Raw genomic sequence first — 18,847 nt, 5'->3', positions numbered from 1 at the left:
TGATGGTTTCTGGGGAAAATACTCAAATAGGATCAGACATGCATATTGGCTTGCTTTGAGGAAGATCAAATATATTTATTTCCCATTAGTGTTAAAAACATTTTAGGGGCTGGAGAGATGGCTCAGTGGTTAAAAGCACTGGCTGCTCTTGCAGAGGACCCAGGTTCAATTCCAAGCACCCACATAGTGGCAAACAACCATCCATAACTCCAGTTCCAGGGGATCTGACGCCCTCTTCTGACCTCTGAGGGCATTTCATGACATGGGCACACTTATATACATATAGGTAATACCTAATACACATAATAATACACATAAAATAAAAATAAATAAGTAAAAATGACATTTTGAAAAAGTTATATGGAAACCTACTGCTATACCTCCTAAAATATATACAGAGTTTAAATTGAGCTACCTATTAGACAGCAGAGGCTAACAAAAAGCTCAGTGTGAGGAATGAGTTACCTCTTTTGGAGCTCTTGGCCACTGAGATCCATAGACCCCTCCCCCCAGATATTACAAGCTATTGCTAAAGTTTTTGGCTTCCCTCCAGAACTTGATGATAATACCTTATTGCTAAAGATAGCACATACTTGAATCATAGGACATGGAGAACTCAAGCTGGTACTGACCTGGAAGCTTCATCCCTACTGGCTAGCTTTCACAGAGCTGGAAGGTGCTGTGTGTGCTACTGGTGGAGAAAAGTAATCATTTATCTTAACCAGCTATGAACCTGTGAGCTACAATAACAACTAGCCTGGCAAAATATGCCCACTGGTACAATAGGGCATGGACATCATGGGAGTAACCAGCCACTTCCTGACTGGATTTAAGAGCTGCTCCAGAAGATGGAACCCATACCTGGTACTGTTATCAGGACCAAGAACCTGCAGCTAGAGAGGTCAAGGAAGGAACATATCATTATTATTCTGCTAAATGAAAATAGTGTTAAACCAACTTCAGATGACATTATTATACCTATAGGTTAGTGTATCTCTTAACCTTCATCAGAAAAGCTTCTTTTTGAAGTAGATACTCATAACTAGTCAAGATGCAGAGACTGCAGAGTGCACAGCTCTAAATGGGACTCCTATATCACATTCTTTCCTCCCAACACTCAGGTATTATTACAGAAGAAGGGGAAGAAAAATGATCCAGGAGCAGTGGATGAGTACAAGGAAATAGTGTTTGCCGGACACAATAGATAGGGCAGGTGCACACATTAACTCACAGCCGTTGTGACAGCATGCACTAGACTGTGCAAGCTAAACCCAGACAAAAATCCCAACATGAAGAGGGGAAGGTGGCCCAATGGCCCATCCCAACTGAGGAGCTATTGGCAACTGGCAGTTGCCGGGAGGAGGGAGCCAGTTTTCTTTGAGGGTATGGCCCCTGAGAGATGGGCTTCGCTCCAGTGGATGGCCACACACCCAAGAGTATATGGGCAGCACAAATTGGACTCAATGCATTAAACAACAACAAAAAAGAAAATACAAATTTGGGTTGGTAGGGAAGGGAGACAGATCTGGGAGGAGTTGTGTGGTGAATATGATCAAAATACATTTTATGAAATTTTCAAAGAACTAATAAAAATGAGGAAGAAAAAAAAACTGTGGTTGAGCTAGAAATAGACCAGATGGACACTCAGAAGAAAGTATTCTCTCCACCAACAAATACTGACAATGACTTTGTTAAGCAAGCCAATATTTCCTCTCTGGAAAGCAGAAAGGAGGTCTGGCCATGTGTGTTCAAGCCTCATGCCGACCTGTGCTGTGCAGCAATGGAAGGCAGCCACTCCCTTTCCATGCTTCATATGTAGGGTTGTGTAAACGAAGGGATGGGTGCTTAAATAATTTAATTTTTTCTCATTTAAGAATAATGCCTTTTTCACCAAAATGCACCATAGATGTAAGGGAATCAGCTGTCCTGTTATTGCTTGGGACCATAGGGGTTCATGGGACACTGGACATTCAGTTTTAAAATCGGGAGAATGTTGGACAGATCAGTTAATCAGTCATTCCACATGACAGACACCGTATATCAAATCAAAGAACCAAAACATCTCTTTACAGCTGAGAAGCAAACATCAGAGAAAGAAGAAATGTTACAAAGTTAAAAAGAATAGAAAGTAAATGGTACAGAAAACCACACACACACACACACCACACACACACCACACACCACACAACCACACACCAACCACATTTATCATTTCAGATGGCTACAGACTGGCTAAAACCACACACACACCACACACACACACACACACGCACACCCTCATGTACTTACAATGGAAAACAAAGACCTGATAGAGCAGGTGAACCAGCTTGTCTAAAGAGAGAAGAAGGAGGAAGAATTGCTTGAAATATCTTGGGCCAGCTAACCTATAGCACTCAGCACAGCAGCAGAAATAAGAAAGACCCTGCCTCAACAAAGTAGAAGGGAAGAACTGACTCTTGAAAGTTGTCCTCAGACTTCCACTCATGCCACACACACCACACATACACACACACACCACACACACACACCACACACACCACACATACACACATACACACCACACACACACCACACACACCACACACACCACACATACACACACACCACACACACATACACACACATACATAGACATACACACACACATACACACAATACACACACATACACACACATACATAGACATACACACACACATACACACAATACACACACATACACACACATACATAGACATACACACACACATACACACAATACACACACATACACACACATACATAGACATACACACACACATACACACAATACACACACATACACACACATACATAGACATACACACACACATACACACAATACACACACATACACACACATACATAGACATACACACACACATACACACAATACACACACATACACACACATACATAGACATACACACACACATACACACAATACACACACATACACACACATACATAGACATACACACACACATACACACAATACACACACATACACACACATACATAGACATACACACACACATACACACACCACACACACATACACACACACCACACACAACTTTAAGGAAATATGAAGAGTGCTAAGGGATTACCTATCTGACTTCTGTAGAACTATTGCACTTAATAACTAAGTAGATGACAGATGCTCTGTTTAAAAGATTAGCTCTGTCGACCACTTAAACATTTGGCTTCTGCCTAATAGTACCTATAGTACTATTCACCCTATAGTACTCAGAAGTACAAATGAAACCATTGAAATCAACACCTATACTGACCCTGAATTGCTGGAATTGTTGCTATTCAAAAGGAAAATAGACATTCTTCTGTAGCAAGAAGCAGCTGCCTACCCTGGTATGAGGAAAACACCAGCAACGCCCAGGGCTTCCAACTACTTGCTTAATAGTAATAGACACATAAAGTAGCAAGACTTCATCTTAAATTACACGCTTGTAAAAGCATTGTAATGAAGAAAGATGTTCCCATACTACATAGGTCACGCATCGGTGTTCCATTTTTCCACCACCCACCCTGCTTGCCCCAGTTGGGCTGCCCTTCAACTCCTCAAAGGCAGAAGGGAAACTGCCACTTCAAAGTTACAGGGTTTTGTGTCTGTAGAGAGAAAGATCTCCTATCACCTTTGAGACAAACTGTTTTACTTGAGGAAAGTCACCATCAGAGACCTCTTAACATAAGAAGGAAAAGAAATATTGCCTTGTATTTTGGGGTGAAGTAGAGGAGTTGAGGCATTTATATATTTATTTACTTACTTATTAGTTAGTTAGTTAGTTAGTTAGTTAGTTAGTTAGTTAGTTTTTGAGACAGGGTCTCCCTGTAGCCCTAGCTGGCCTGGAACTTGCTATGTAGACCAGGCTGGCCTCACAGAGCTCTCCCTGCCTCTGCCTCTTGAATGCTGGGATTAAAGGCCACCATACCCAGCCTTGAGGGTATTAGTAAACCAAATACAAATGTGTTAGTCTGAACCAATGTTCCAGTATGTTTCCAATGTATGTAAGCCTATGAAAGGGGCAGGAGAAATTCATGCTAACCTGAGTGCCTGAGATGTACCTCAGGCGCCACTTGCTTAATTCTCTGTGCAACAATTGTTCTTGTCCTGGCTGTTGTCATACAGGTACGACAGAGATGGTGAAAAATTCAGGGCAATCAATACTTAGCGGTGGGGGGTCCTTTCATGGACGCTTGAGGTACTGGTGTTGGTTGCTAGCTCTGAATGAGACTGTGCCTTTTATGCCTTGACCTCATAGGTAGGTGATGCTCCATGACAGGGCAATCAATACTTAGCGGTGGGGGGTCCTTTCATGGACGCTTGAGGTGCTGGTGTTGGTTGCTAGCTCTGAATGAGACTGTGCCTTTTAGGCCTTGACCTCATAGGTAGGTGATGCTCCATGGGGGTGGGAGCGGGGGGATGCAAGTACTGCTGCTTTGTGGGCAGTGGATCCTCAGTCCATGGTCAACCTGAGGAACACTCAATGTGATGAGTTTCTTATAATTTAAGGGCTTTAATGACGACTGACTAATAAAAAAAACAGCAGCAACTACTGTTAACAAAAATGTAAAACCCAACATAGAATGTGCAATAATGACAGTGCTATCTCATGCCAAATGGACTTCCCCTGTCACAGTGAGTGAAATTTCTCTTGGGACATTCCATTCTCTCAGGAAACCCCCTGTTCCTCTAGCCCCCCATCTAGACAGTTTTTTAGTGCCTTCAGTTCCAGTTCAATTTTAGTTTTACATAAATAACAAAAACAAGCAAAACAAACCCCAAGACTTCTCTAAGGAGGAGCTCAAAATTAAGGCCAGCAGACAAATGCAAGATGGTTAAGGTGGTTGGCCTGGCCCTACACTCTGAGCTGGGGCTTCCCTTGCTGTCTGTACTTCTAGGCCAGGCCCTGGCCCCTTGGGCATTTGGAGAAGCAGAAGTGAGTCTCAGAAAGGTGGTTGTCTGTACAGACGCAGGAAGTGCCAACAGACGGGTTCTCTGAGCAGAAACACATAGGGGCTATCTTCCTCTGCCCCAGATTGCAGCCCCTATGGCCATTCTGACTAGGGTTTAATGAAGGAGACTGTGGCTACAGTACTGAAGAGAGGCAGAGCTGGTAAGACCCTTGGGCATCTCTTTATGAGTGGAGGGAGGGAAGTAAGGTTCAAGTTAGTTCTTACCCATCAAGACGAAGACAAATATTCTACAGAGGCTAAGAAGACAGTAGTGGTCCAGATTTTGCTAATGTTCTGGGACACAGTCAGCAATCATGGAAAGTTTTATTTTTTTTTAAGGATGAAGTTTTAAAGGAACAAGTTTACTGCCATAGGACCTTTCTTGGCAGGGACAGAGCAGCATTTGGGTTAAATCATACCTTGCGAGGGAAAACAACCACATCAATACCCAAGATGGAAGTGCATATGCCAGGCAAGATTTCTTAACAAAGCTCAGAGAACAACGTGATGGCAAAGAACAGAGCCAGAGAAAGTCCTGGCATCTGCCGTCTACCTCAGCAGGCCAAGGGGTACAGCAAAGCAATCCAGGAGAGCACTGTGTGCAAGAACAGCGCCTTCCTTCTCCCACCCCTCCCTCATCTCCTCTCTTTCCTCCCTACCTTTCTACCTCCTCTCCCCACCCTCCCTCTCTCAATAAACCCCTTCCCTTTTGTCTATTGGGTATGTGCTGTACGTTTCAAAACTGGAAGACAATAGGAATTCAGTCACCCCTAGCTCATAGGATCATCTTACATAGAAATGATACTGCTCTAGGAAAGAAAAGACAGAGCTGGGTGTGGTGATGCCTGCATGTCCTCCCAGCAGAGGCAAGAAAAATAGTGAGTTTGAGGACTTCCTTGGATGTAGAACAAGTTCCAAGTTAGCTTGGGTTACATAGTAAGACCATGCTTCAAATAAAAGGAAAGGAAGGGGAGGGGAAGAAGGGGAACAGAGGCAGCTTTGGAGTTGACAATGCATCTGGCATATAGAACTATGATGTGTGAACTTCATACCCCGGCAAATTTAACAACACCCCAGCTGTGTTTCTTTCCTTATCAAATATTTAAGTTTCCCCAGATTAGCAACTATTTTGTATGCTGGACACTAAGTTTGATAACAAGTCTTCCCTGGGTTGGCAATACAACTCAGTGATAGAGCATGTGTGAGCTCCTTACTTTAATCAACAGCACCAAAACAAATAAACAAGCAAAGAACCAACTGGCCTCCATGTGCTGACAAGACAAAGACATATACACTATGACTTGTCTGCTGACAAGAGCTTCATTTTCCATGCAGGGTTGGGAACTAGTCTTCTGTCTTTGCATGACACTGATTCATGATCTCACAATTTCATTCCTGCAAGGTGCTGCCAGCTTTCCTGGACTTTACAGGTTGACTGACTTCACTGACTCTCAAATAAAGGCCTGACATCACCTTCCTAGATTGCCATGCACCGGTGACACAGGCCTCTTGCTCGGTTTCCTTGGCCCATACTACATATACCTGAGCCCTGAGCCTTGAGCTCCCTAAGCCTCTGGGGAGAAAGAAGGAAACTACATTCAGAAGGCTGGCTGAGGGCTGGGACTACATTCTGAAAGTTGAGGTCATCCACCGCAGGGGCCAGTCTCATGGCTGGGCTATTCTCTAGCTCAAAAGTCTCTAATGGTCAGCTAAGCGTCTATTCTCTAGACAGAGCTGAAGAAAAAGAAAACAATTTGTGCTTTTGCCTCTGTAGTTCTAGATTCTACCTTGTTTCTTCCCCCACAGTTCACTACGAGCTGGCTCATATTTATGTTCAGTCATGCTTTGGTCAAGGCAGATTGCACAACTACTCACTTGGGCAGAGGTTTATGTGAATTCTCTGAAATTATCAACTTATCCAATGATCTGACCGACTCTCCTGAACCTGTAGACTTTTACATATTCTAACCTTAAATTTGAAATGACTGCTACGGGGCTGGAGAGGTGGCTCAGCGGTTAAGAACACTGACTGTTCTTGCAGAAGACCCAGGTTTGTTTCCCAGCACCCACATGGCATCTAACAACTGTCCATAACTCCAGTTCCAGGGGATCCGACAACCTCTTCTGTCCTCCGCAGGCATGGCATGACACAGGTGCACTTACCTACATGCAAGCAATACACACATACACATAAAATAAAAATAATAGAATATTAAAAATAAATAAAAAATAGCATTGAAATGACTGCTCATTAAATATAGAACTAATCATTATCCTTATCCACATGGTAGTATGGGCTGGCCACACGATGGTTATGTCCACGAATGCTCATCTGTGATGTTGGCAGTGTCAAGGAGAAAATGATGTGAATGGAATCCTTACCTGGAATGGAAATCCACTAGGCTTCTAGCCTTTACAATTTTTGTGAATGAGTGAAAACACAAATGAACAAACAGGTTCTACTTTAAATGTAAGATCTAAATCTAAAGTTTACAGCTAGTTGCTGTCCCAGGTCATATGGCTAAGTGAATTAGACAAGATCTTTTTCAAGCACTTGCTGTCTTATGAAACAGATCAACAGTAAGCAACAAAGTATAATTTCTGATCCTAAGTACTATGTAAAAATAACAGACAGCAATTGGGAGGCAGAGGCAGGTGGATCTTTGTGAGTTTCAGGCCAGCCTGGCCTACACAGTGAGTTCCAGGACAGCTGGGGCTACAGGGAGACCCTGTCTCAAAAAGACAAAAAAAAAAGGCAGTACTGTAGCTACTGCAGTGTTCCCTCTAAATCCCCTGGTCTCATTGAGAAAAGGCCCTTTGAGGTTATGGCATTTGTTCTAAGACTTCAAGGACAAGAGGCAGCTGTGCAAAAAAGCTGGGGATTGAGATGGGTAACACAGGCCCCTGGGCAACATGACATCTAATAACCAAGCAGCTGTGATTCCAAGGGCAAAGAGGGACAGATGGAATGGAGCCTGTCACATCAGCCTGACACATGGCATGTCTTCATTCAGCAAGTACTTTCTAAGCACCTACTGTGTGCAGAGCATTGTCAAGTATACAAAATGAAGTCACAAAACTGTAGCTGAAGGATTCTGTGCCCAGAAAGGAATTTAAAACTTTAGTAAGGATAATAGAACATCCCCAAATAATTTACTACTGTTTACTCCAGACAAACCACAATGCAGACGTGTTCCCGGGCTTGCGAGGGGGCAACTTTCTGGCAACAATCCTCTCAGCACACCTGAGTGCCTACTAGAGTCAGTTCAAGCTCCTCTGATGGGAACCCACAACCATTTGGAGCCACCAGCTGCCCCCTCCCCGACTTGCAGGGGTCAGATCTCTGTAAAGGTGAATCACCTAGCCCACCTTGCCCAGAGCGCGCTCCTTCTCCATCTGGGTGGGTGAGGCAGGGCCACAGGAATCCCCGGCCTAAATCTGTCAGCTCAGAAAACCCAGATTGGGGAGCCCCAGGGCCCAGGCTTTGATTAGCACCTGATTCACCCAGGGACTTGGGTCAGTGAGACTGCTGGTAACAAGCCCCAGGGCGCCCCAGGGGAAAAGGCCAGCGGGGACTTGGGGACCCCCGACCGCAGCGCCCGCCCCCCACCTTGCCGCTCCCAGCCGCCGGTGCGCGTGCGCGGACCCCCCATCCTCCACCTACAGTCCCCCGCCCCACCTCCGGTGCGCGTGCGCGTGGGCCGCGGAGGCCGGGGCCGATTTCCCGGCAAGGCGCCCGCCCGGCTCTCGGCCCGGACGCGGAGCTCTGCCGTCATGACCGGCCCCCGGGGCACCCAGCCCGCCGCGGCGCACACTGCCAGCGCGACCCTGGCGCCGCCTCCTGCCGCCCCGCCCGCAAGCCGTCTCCACCCGCGAGCGCGGCAGTGGCGATCGCGGCGCGACCATGGGGAGTGGGATGAGCCAGGTAACGTCCGAGCCCCGGGCCCAGCCCGCCGCCTCCCCGCCGCCCTGCCGGACAGCGCCTGCCCTCGGCGAGCCGTGACCCTCGCTGGATGCGGTCTGTCTCCCCTCCCCCGGGCCCAGCCTCCTGACGCCTGCCACCCACAGCATTGGTGAACTGGCCTAGATGGGCGGCTTCTGTAATTTCCTCTTTTCTCCCCCAGATTTGTGCGCGCGTGCACAGATAAGCTGTTCTGCTGGGGAACTTGGCGGAAACCCGAGAACCGACCTGGCTTTCAGCATCGGGAGCGCCTTGACCCTAGGTCTTGCGGCTTCCGCAGGGCAACCTGTTGGCAGGTTGTGTTCACCGGGCCTCCTAGGAAATCTGTGCTGCTTGCCTGGCCTCTGCTGTGGCCAGTTTTCTCACTAAGCTGAGGGTGGTCTGGTGGACAGAGAAGCCCGGTCTCTGTGTGTCAACCTAAAGGTTAAGGAGCTTGCTGATTTAAAGGGAGATCTTACAGTAGTTTTAAAAGCCCTCAACAAAGACAATACTTCTCTACAAGTGTTTGAAGTGGGTCTGGATCCGGCCGATTTCCGGCCTTCCTGTGTTGGCACAGGGAGGGATCCAGTAGCATTTTGAGCCTTTTGCTTTTAAAATTGGGACAGTGAAGATGTTCATACCGGGATCGGAGCTCTGTTTCTCTTCCCACTGACTGTGTGCACGCCTTGGCTCCTCTGATGTTTCTACAGTTTTCCCCACTTGAGTTGTTTACGGGGCTCCCTCTTTCTGCTTTTGTTTTGTAGTTTTTTATATTGTAGTATAAAAGACGGGTATACAAATGATTACCTGAGAGAGAAATATTTCACTTTTAGCACGAGCAGTAATATTCTTATCCACGTTGTGCTTTTCACCTTTCAAAGTAATACAGTTCTTGGTTATTTTATTACTATAATTTCTTGCAAGTAGAGACACAATGTCCAGAGGCGAAATGGAAAACCATGTGCACAGAGAGATTTGCGTGCTTCAGTACGTACTCAACATAGACTGATTGTGTGTTTACTCTGTCAGGGGTAGTGGTTTGGGGACACAGAGGGGAAGCCACTGTGAATGACACATACAAAGGTTCCTCATAGGCCCTTCAGTAGAGGCCAGTGCTTGTCCAATAGTTAAATCATTGGAGTTTTTCTAGTGAAGTTTATTTTTTAAGTAATACGAAACCGGTGATGCTCATTTTAAGACTGGATTTTGTTAAACTGAATATATTTAAAATATTTCAGCATGCAACCAATATAGACTATTTTGTTCTACTGAGTCTTAAATTCTGGTGTTTATATTAAAATGACATCTCGGTAAATACCAGCTATATGTTAAGTGCTCATTAACCACTAGCTAATGGCTAGTGTGCTGCATAACACAAGTTGTGTGTCTCTCTTTGTGCATGCTTGTATGTCAGAGAGAGAGAGACAGAGACAGAGACAGAGAGAGAACAAATTTAAGATAGAAGACTAGTGGCTCTGAAGCTAATTCCCAGAGAATGGGGAAAGTTGATGAAACCCAATCTAAAGGAGTAGGGGTGGGGAACTTCAGTCCAGATGAGAGATCCCCACTAATGTAAACGTGTTTGGTCTAAGATCAAAGGGAATTACCCAGAGTACAAGGTTACAAGTACAGTGGCAAAGTGAAGTGTTGGATGCCAGCATCCAGCTTTGACTGGAGCGTCCCAATCTCTTGCTGTCTAGCTTGGAACAGGGCAGGGCTTTCCTTTTTCCCCAGCTTTAAATAGGAAAATGAACAATGTATTCGCAGAAGCAGTGGAGGGTGCTAACCATAAAAGCATGTTTCTAAGAATATAAGTAAAATGTGCAATGCCCATAGAATTAAGAACATAGCTTAGAGGGTGTTTACTTGAAGTCCCTGGGACAAAACTTCTCATCACATACAAATTAGTCACCTTTTACAAAAGACATATGGAACAATACAGATTCCGCTCCATTTAGGAAATAGTGGTTTAGTTTTCACTCTTATTTCGTATCCTCATGGCAGGAGACCTCATCCAGGTCTCCTGTGTGTTAGGTAGAGGATGAGAGGGAAAGAATGAGATGTGAGAGAAAAGAGCAGCAGGCAGCAAGGAATTTGGGCTGTTCTGTTTCCAGCCTCATCTCAACCTCTGGCCTTCATGTGCGTACATGGGCATGCATATTACCTACCCTCCACACACACACACACACACACACACACACACACACACACACACGTGGAACCTGCCAGGTGACCCAGTGGCAGAGTCTAGACTCAAAGCCAATTAGTCTGGCTCATAACCGCGGAGCAGAGGGTTGGTCATTGTATGAGTAAGGGATCAGTCTAGCAAATGTTTCTGGTAAGATTAGGACTGAGGACATTGTTACATGTAAATGTCTTTTTTCTGTAGAGTCTTTGAAAGCTCCTAGTTGACCTGAGCTATTGTTCTCTAAGTTTCTCCATAGAGCTATGTTGTCAGTTGTCAGGCTGTTTTCCTCTTTGTGCAGATTGGGAAATAGAGACTTGAAGAGATGGGTGAGGTGACTGCATCGTGATGCAAGGAAGTGGTAGGACCGGGTTTGAATCCCAGTTCCCACCGGTTAGAGGATTACGGATGTCTTCCTTTTAACCCAGGCTGCCAGTTTGTCCCAAGTGAATTCTAAGGTCCCTAAAAATAACCTGAAAAAGACCCCCACAGTTTAAGGTTAATTGTAAAACAGGCCGTCACCGCTCTTCCTTGACTTTGATAAAGGAGGGGGAAAGGCAGGCAGCTGACATTCCATTACTTTTTGTACAAGTTCCAACTAGATATCCTGAGCTGATCTGAATTACAATCACCACGGCGAGTTGGTGGTATGCCAGGCCCTTTGGGGAGTACTTCGCTTCAGAGTAGCTTGCTTATTCCTTGCCAACCCTGTGAAGCAGCGCTGTTTACTCTAGGCCTGTTTTTCATAGGAAACATGCAGAGTTTAAAGAACTAGGGGCTGGGACTCAGTTGGTAGAGTGCTTGCCTCACAAGCATAAGCACCTGAGTTCAATCCCAGCACCCAGGTAAAAAGCCAGTCAGGGAAGCATGTACCTATACCCAATGCTGGAGATACAGAGACAGAAGGGTCTTTGGAGCTTGCTGGCTAACCAGTCTAGCCAAATTGGTGAACTCAAGGCTCACTAAGAGACCTTGTCTTTAAAAATAAGATGGAGCTGGGCGTGGTGGCACATGCCTTTAGTCCCAGCACTCGGGAGGCAGAGGCAGGCAGATCTCTGTGAGTTCAAGACCAGCCTGGTCTACATAGTGAGTTTCAGGCCAGCTGGATCTACAGGGATGCCCTGTCTCAAAAAAAAAAAAAAAAAAAAAAAAAAAAAGATGGAGAGTGATTAAGGAAAACATGGAAGACACTCAGTGACAACTTCTGACCTTCACATACACCCCCCCACACACACACAAAAGGAACCTACCAGGTGACCCAGCTGGTAAGTGACAGAGCCTAGACCCAAAGCCAGTTGGTCTGGCTCATAGCCAAAGAGCAGAGGGCCTCATCGTGTGAATAAAGGATCAGCCAAATGTTAAGATTAGGACTAAGGACACTGTTACATGTAAAATGTCTTATCTGTGGAGTCTTTGAAAGCTCCTGACTCAAAGTTCCCAGGAGTTTGAATCCACATGTATTCTACATAGACCCCTATCCTCATTGTCATCTTATTAGTCTGAAATACTATACCTCATTTGAAAGAAAATAAAGGAAAACACTATTCTCTTTAGGAAGCATGGTGTCAGAGAACGCTGCCCCAAATGTTTCTCCTCTGTTGCCTTTAGCTTGATCAGCCTAAGGTGATGGCATAAGTAGGCAGAAGTTTCATGGTTATAGGGCAGGAAATGAGGATCTGACATCTTGTCCTTCACTGACTGCCAGATTGTTCAACTCATGAGCTGACTAGTCTGGTGGCCTCTTCCTGCCCCTCTGTCCTTTGACCTCTGTAGGCATCCAGCCTGGTGGGAATGGATGTTGCCCTGGTGTTTCATGTGAAGCCTGTTCATGGTGATTGGAGGCCAGCTCTTCAGTCGGTGCATCTGTTTTTCATGAGAAGCCCTCTGTTGCTAAGAGGGGCCAGGATATCAAAAAGCCTGATTTTTCTCTTCCTAGATTCACAGATGCTTAAAACTGACCTTCAGTGGCTAGCATAACCCAGTCTCCATTTTCTATAAAATAGGTATAACAGTACCTTTCCCAGTTACTACTCAGGTTCTTGAGAGAAGCAGATGAGAATTTCAGGTGACATTTTTTAAAACTATTAAGTAGCTGGGTGTGATAACACACATCTTTATTCCCAGCACTTGGGAGGCAGAGGCAGGCAGATCTCTGTGAGGTGGGGGCCAGCTTAGTCTACATGGCAAGTTCTAGGCCAGCTGGGACTACAGGGAGACCCTGTCTGAAAAAAAAAACAACAAACAAACAAAAACTCTAAAGCTGTGTACGTGATCTGTTGTTAGTGTGCTTCGTTGGATTTGTCTACCTTCAGTGGCAGTGATGTATCAGGCCTTGAATATGGACGACATCTGTTTTAAAATGACTTGTCTATATGAAGATAAAAGAATATAGTTAAGAAAGGATTATAGTTTGAGGGCGATACATGCTTCCAAGCATAGAGAAACATTCCTCCACAGCTGCCCAGTTGACATTTGGGACTGGATAATTGTTGTGGAGGCCTCTGTGTATCACAGGGAAAGGGCAGCTTCCCTGGCCTCCACCCAGTGGGTACCAGTTGTATCCTCCCACTACACTGGGGCTATCCAAACTCTCCAGACCTTGACACATGTATCCCTAGGGCAAACTTGCCCCTTGTTGACAATCTCTAGTCTATTGTTCTCTGCATCAGAATTTCCTGAGGCCCTTTTGACATGGAACTGGGAAGCTATCGACAAGTGGAATGGGATTTAACCCTGTAGAAAACACTTGCTGTATGGGAGGGTCTGGAAGTCTTATGTCTTAGTACTACTAAATGCTGTATCCATGTGCCACCAAGTGCCTCCGTAGTTCATTCATCCATCTATTTACTATTCATCAAATTGTATTATTTAACACCTGCTGCTGTTAAGGCTCAGTGCTAACTCCTGTAGTGGGAAATAAATACTGAAACCTGAAGAGTCTTTCTCTAGGCATCAGCTCCGGACACTTGAGAAAGTGAACATATCCAAGACTGGTAGATGGAACTGTCTTTCCTGTTCATCACCCTCTGAATGTTTTCTTTCTTCCTTAGTTTTTTTTTTTTTTTTTAATCTGTGGTACTGGGACTTGAACTTAGGGCCTCACACATATTCCATAAGTGCTTTACCACTGAGCTACATGTCCAGCCCTTTTAATTTTTTTTTTTTTTTTTGACTCTGGATCTTGCTAATATGGCCCAGGCTGGCCTTGAACTTGTGATCCTCCTGCCTCAGCCTCCCAATTAGCTGGTGTTACAAGCATATACTGCAGTGCCTGCTCTTTTCTCCTGCTCATTTTCAGTTGATAGAACAGATGCTTAAAGCAGTGCTACAAGAGGACACACGGCTATACTCACATTTGTCTTTATGAATGCATCCTGGGTAAACCTATAGGCAAATGGCACTAAGAAGTCTGTGAGGAATTCACCTAAGTTTTCCCCATTGTCCCAGGGTTTAAAACCCCAGAAAGCCCTTTCTGATCTAGGAAGAATTAAGAGTCCACACCAACTCAAAACAGGGCTATGAGCTAGCTTGATCAGGAATTTCTCTCTTACATCTGATTGGGTGGAGTTCTTAGTTCTTAGATTCTGTGGCATCCTGAAGTATTAAGAAATGTTTAAAAATAAATTCCAAATATTTCCATCCTCATAAACAGTATTCATTTGGATGTAGGTTGTTTTGTAGCTTAGCATTTGGGTTTTTGGCATGTCTGTGAGGCTGTTGTTAGCACAGGGTAATGTGTATGTGTGAAGGCTATTGATCAAGAGGAGCCATGAACCCGGGGTGCTGTAGTGTGATCCCAGAGTGTTTCTGCCTCTTAGGGGTCTGTCTTCATCCATCTATTCACTATTGTGTTACCTTTATGCTCACTGGTAGCAGAAGACAGGAATCTTTCTGACCAGCGTCTTCCAGGGAGGAAGTTCCTCTGGTTTGCGTTGTTTCCTCCCGTTTATTCACTCATTCCCCCTTAATGTACCAAATGCTGGAACAAGGTGTGCCCTACCATGTTTTGAATATGGTTTGTCCTCACCAAAGCCCACGTTGAGTCTGGCTCCTCAGCCTGTCAGTGTAGACAGGTAGTAGATCCTGTTGAAGGCAGGCATTTAAGACATGGAGACAGTGAGTTCATGGACAGATTGAGGGTTTCCTCACAGGAATGAGTTAGCTGTTCAGTTCAGTCTCTCTCTCTTCCACATGCACCAACCCACTCTTCTGCCACAAATCCCCCATAAGCTGCCGAACAGATGCTGGGGCCACACTCTAGGACTTATAGAACTCTGAGCCAAATCCCTTTGCTTATTACCCACCCAGTATTGGGTGCTTGCTATAGCAACTGAAAATGAACTCTGACCTGCCCTGTTCTTCAAGGTCAGTTAGAAAGTAAATAAAACTTTTGGATGCTGATAACTATGGTGAAGAAAATAAGACAGGAAAAAAGGAGAGAGTGTCGTAGGGAGTTTGTAGTCAGGAGAGACCTCCCTAGAAACTGTCAGCCCACAAGACACCTGCAGGACAAGGTACCCTTCAGTGACTGATGGGTGAAGCCAGCCCCCAGCAAAGAGAAAGAAGGAAGACTGCAAAGAATAAAGACGATCAGAGCCAATTCTGTGCTTATTCTTTCAGAGAACAGTCCCAAGCTGCATTTTCCTGCATTTCTTTCCTGACTTATCTTTGCTTCCTACCAGGTATTGCTGTCTGTTCTTGCCTTGTTTCTGTTTAGACTGGACACCCAGGTTTTTCCTCTTGAGCACTGCACTCCAGTCGCCTCTACAAACCATCTTTCTGCTGGAAAATCACTTAGGTTGGTTGGCTTCGTTTTTTCTTGTGTACCCAGAGATTACCAGCAGTAATAATATCAGCAAAGTAGATGAGTCAGATTTGTGGAGTTTCATGTTTAAATCATGAAACTGGCTAGTTGAGAAGTTTCTCCAAGTACTTCTTAGTCTGCTGGAAACCAGCCTTTCTTGATCTGGTTTTGTAATTCTATATGGAAGAGAACCAGAATCTGACTACAGAAATGGATGGGAGCAATTCGCTGTTTCCAGCTGCCTGACACAACTGTGTCCTTTCTTCATAATTCTTTAAATTATATAGACATACATATCTCGATCATTTTGAGACAGCCCCAGCTGGCCTGGAACTCACTGTGTAGACCAGGCTGGCCTCTATCTCACAGAGATCCGCCTGGTCTGACTGCCAAGTGCTGGGATTAAAGGTGGGTACCACCACACCTGGAAATCATAATTCTTGAAGGATTTTTAAATGCATGTAAAATCCTCATTTTACATTATTTTCAATAAAGAGCCTCTTTGTCCAGACTGGTGCTCTGCTCCCTGGTCTTTCCTGATGCTCTGCCCCAGCCCCTCTGTGGACCCTGCTCTTCTCTCATGCTGGCCCAGCACCACAGCTGCTTCCTGCATGCAAGCCCACCCAACTCAGGGAGGGAAAGCATTTGATCTCCTAGCTAAGCTGCACCAGGCTTTGAAAACCAGAATTTTATCCCCTCTTTCCTTGCTTTGCTTCCTCCCACCCTATTGATATGTATCTTTCAATTATTCATTGAAGTATTTACTTGAGTATCTACCTATGATAGAACCAATCCAATTTAGAAAAAAAAAATCAGTTCCTGATATCTGTGAGTCCCACATCTATAGATTCAATCAGCCTTGCTTTTTAAAATTGATATAGAATTTCCAGAAACCCAAATTTGGATGCTGGGCATTGGAGGCAGAGGCACGTGGAGCTCTGTGAGATTGAGGCCAGCCTGGTCTACATTGTGAGTTCTAGGTAAGCTGGGGCTATGAGAACTCCTGTCAAAAAACAAACAAAAAAACCTTGAATTTGTTGTATTGGCCTTGTTATAACATGCTTCACACGGCTTTCATCAAGGAAATGTAAATTCTGTGCCCTGGCAGCAAGACCTATCCTACAAGATCGGGCGCATTGTGCAAGACCTGTCAGGATTGATTGAGCTCTCTTTGTCTGAAGCCTCAGTCCTGTACAGAATGGCTTGCTTGCCCAGTCTCACTCATGTCTAAGAAGGTTACCATCGTGTATTAGTTAGTGTGGCCACATGGAGGCACAGGCTGGTTCCATCTGTGGAGTCATAGCTTATGATTTCCCTGATCCAAACAGTATAGCCATCTGGAGATGACTGAAAGTATATGCTTAATATGGCGTCATTTTCATGAGGAGACATGGATTGTGTTTTGCTAGGGATGTCCTGGATCCAGTCCTTAGGAAACTGAATAACTATTCTATTTAATACAAGCAGCAGATAGAGGTCACAGACTATGTTCATTGGCCACAGTCAGGCCACAGATGGGCCTTCTTATTTATCTTAGTAGTTAAACGATTTTAAAAATTCAGATTTCAAAATAATGGGCTATTTCTCATAAAACCTGAATGCTGCTATTTGGAGGCCCTGCCTGCGTTTCCACATAGTTGTGGTGTAGTGTTGTCATCTCAGATGTGAATGATCGAGACTGGGATAGGCACTGAGGATAGGACTAAGGCTCTAGACATAGGGAACTCAATCTTGGTAGGTCTTGCTTGCCAGGGTGCAGAACTTCCATGTGAAGTAAGCATTCCTGAGGGGGCCGGTGAAAGAGTTCGGGAGTCAGGTGCCAAGGAGCCATTAACGCTTGAAGAGGATCAAATGAGTTACTGATTGAAGCTTAGAAATGGGTACTAAATGAAGTCCACTGGAAGGCAGACTCTGCCTGGGGTGTCCATATGCCCCTGAGTGTGATCTGAGCTCTTCCTTGCAGGCCAGGTCACAGAGGTAGGACAGGAGCTGGTCCCACCTGCTTTCCTGCATGCTTGTGTCTTTTTTCCCTTATTGAAAGTCCACACTAGGGATCTTGGTTGTAAGCAATGGAATCCAAATATAACTACTTTAGGTAGAACAGGGCAAATGGCTAAGAAGGCTGGGAGACAGAACCCTAGGGTTACCTGCCTGGAGCCAATCCCATAAATGCTCAGGTAGGCACATTTTTGTGGTGGACCCAGGATGCCAGTGCCACAGCCAGGGTGCTGAATGTGTCACCAGCCAACTGCCTGTGGTGCCAAGGAACAGAGCTGTCTCTGAATTACTGTCTACACTTGGATCACAGACCCATACCAGAGCTGTGAAGTCCTGTGGAAGCAGGTGTCTGGCCCCCTGTGGCCTCGGTAGTAAGAGCTGGGGTCCACTTCCAGAAGAACTCTTGAGGGAAAGTGAAGATGCAAAACCCATCCTCCCAGACCCCTTTTCCAATGTCCCATTCACAGAGGTGGCATGATAATTAAACCATGTGGTACCCACATCCTTTCCCTTCTGAAATAACATTTCTAAGATAAACACTCAGCTCTTCTGGCAGTCTCACCCATCTTAAATTTCTTAAACCCCCCAAATGCCCAGTGCAGGACCAGCTCTCCCCCTGACAACTGTCTGAGGAACTCCCAACCCCCTCCTGTTCCTGCCCATTCTCTTTGTGTTCCCTCCTTGAAGAGGCCTTGTCCTTAGCCCAGTGATCAACAAATCTTAAGCCATTTTACAGAGACTCCCCAATCCCTGGCATCCCACCAGTGAACCCCTCTTAGTGATTTTTTTTCCATGCACTCCTGTGGGGTCTCTCCCTCCCCTCGTGGGTCATTGGCCACCAGTCCACAAGGACAAAGGGAGCAGAAGCGACGAACAGGGTCACGATGGCCAGTGAGCACTGACGGAAGAAAGCCCTTCCAGGGAGGCAG

At 45.3% G+C, this 18,847-nt stretch overlaps 1 protein-coding gene across 4 annotated transcripts in view; it reads left to right on the top strand.

Annotated features, from left to right (window-relative positions):
• The first annotated feature begins 8,765 nt into the window (after positions 1–8,765).
• Positions 8,766–18,847, top strand: part of Dusp22 (dual specificity phosphatase 22) — a 65,453-nt gene continuing 55,371 nt past the window's right edge. For 2 of the 4 annotated variants that reach the window (XM_008836679.3, XM_008836678.3), the window contains exon 1: positions 8,766–8,916. In XM_008836679.3, the coding sequence (XP_008834901.1) occupies positions 8,896–8,916 (21 nt within the window). In that variant the 5' untranslated portion in view covers positions 8,766–8,895. Of the gene's footprint in view, positions 8,917–15,887; positions 15,915–18,847 lie in introns of those variants that run through there. The other 2 variants (XM_029565165.1, XM_008836680.3) reach the window with 2 other exon arrangements.

Source organism: Nannospalax galili, unplaced genomic scaffold (assembly GCF_000622305.1).
Source record: "Nannospalax galili isolate Female #2095 unplaced genomic scaffold, S.galili_v1.0 scaffold737, whole genome shotgun sequence".
Lineage (NCBI taxonomy): Eukaryota > Metazoa > Chordata > Mammalia > Rodentia > Spalacidae > Nannospalax > Nannospalax galili.
The sequence above is the reverse complement of the archived record's forward strand: the minus strand, read 5'-3'. Positions and strand labels throughout refer to the sequence as shown.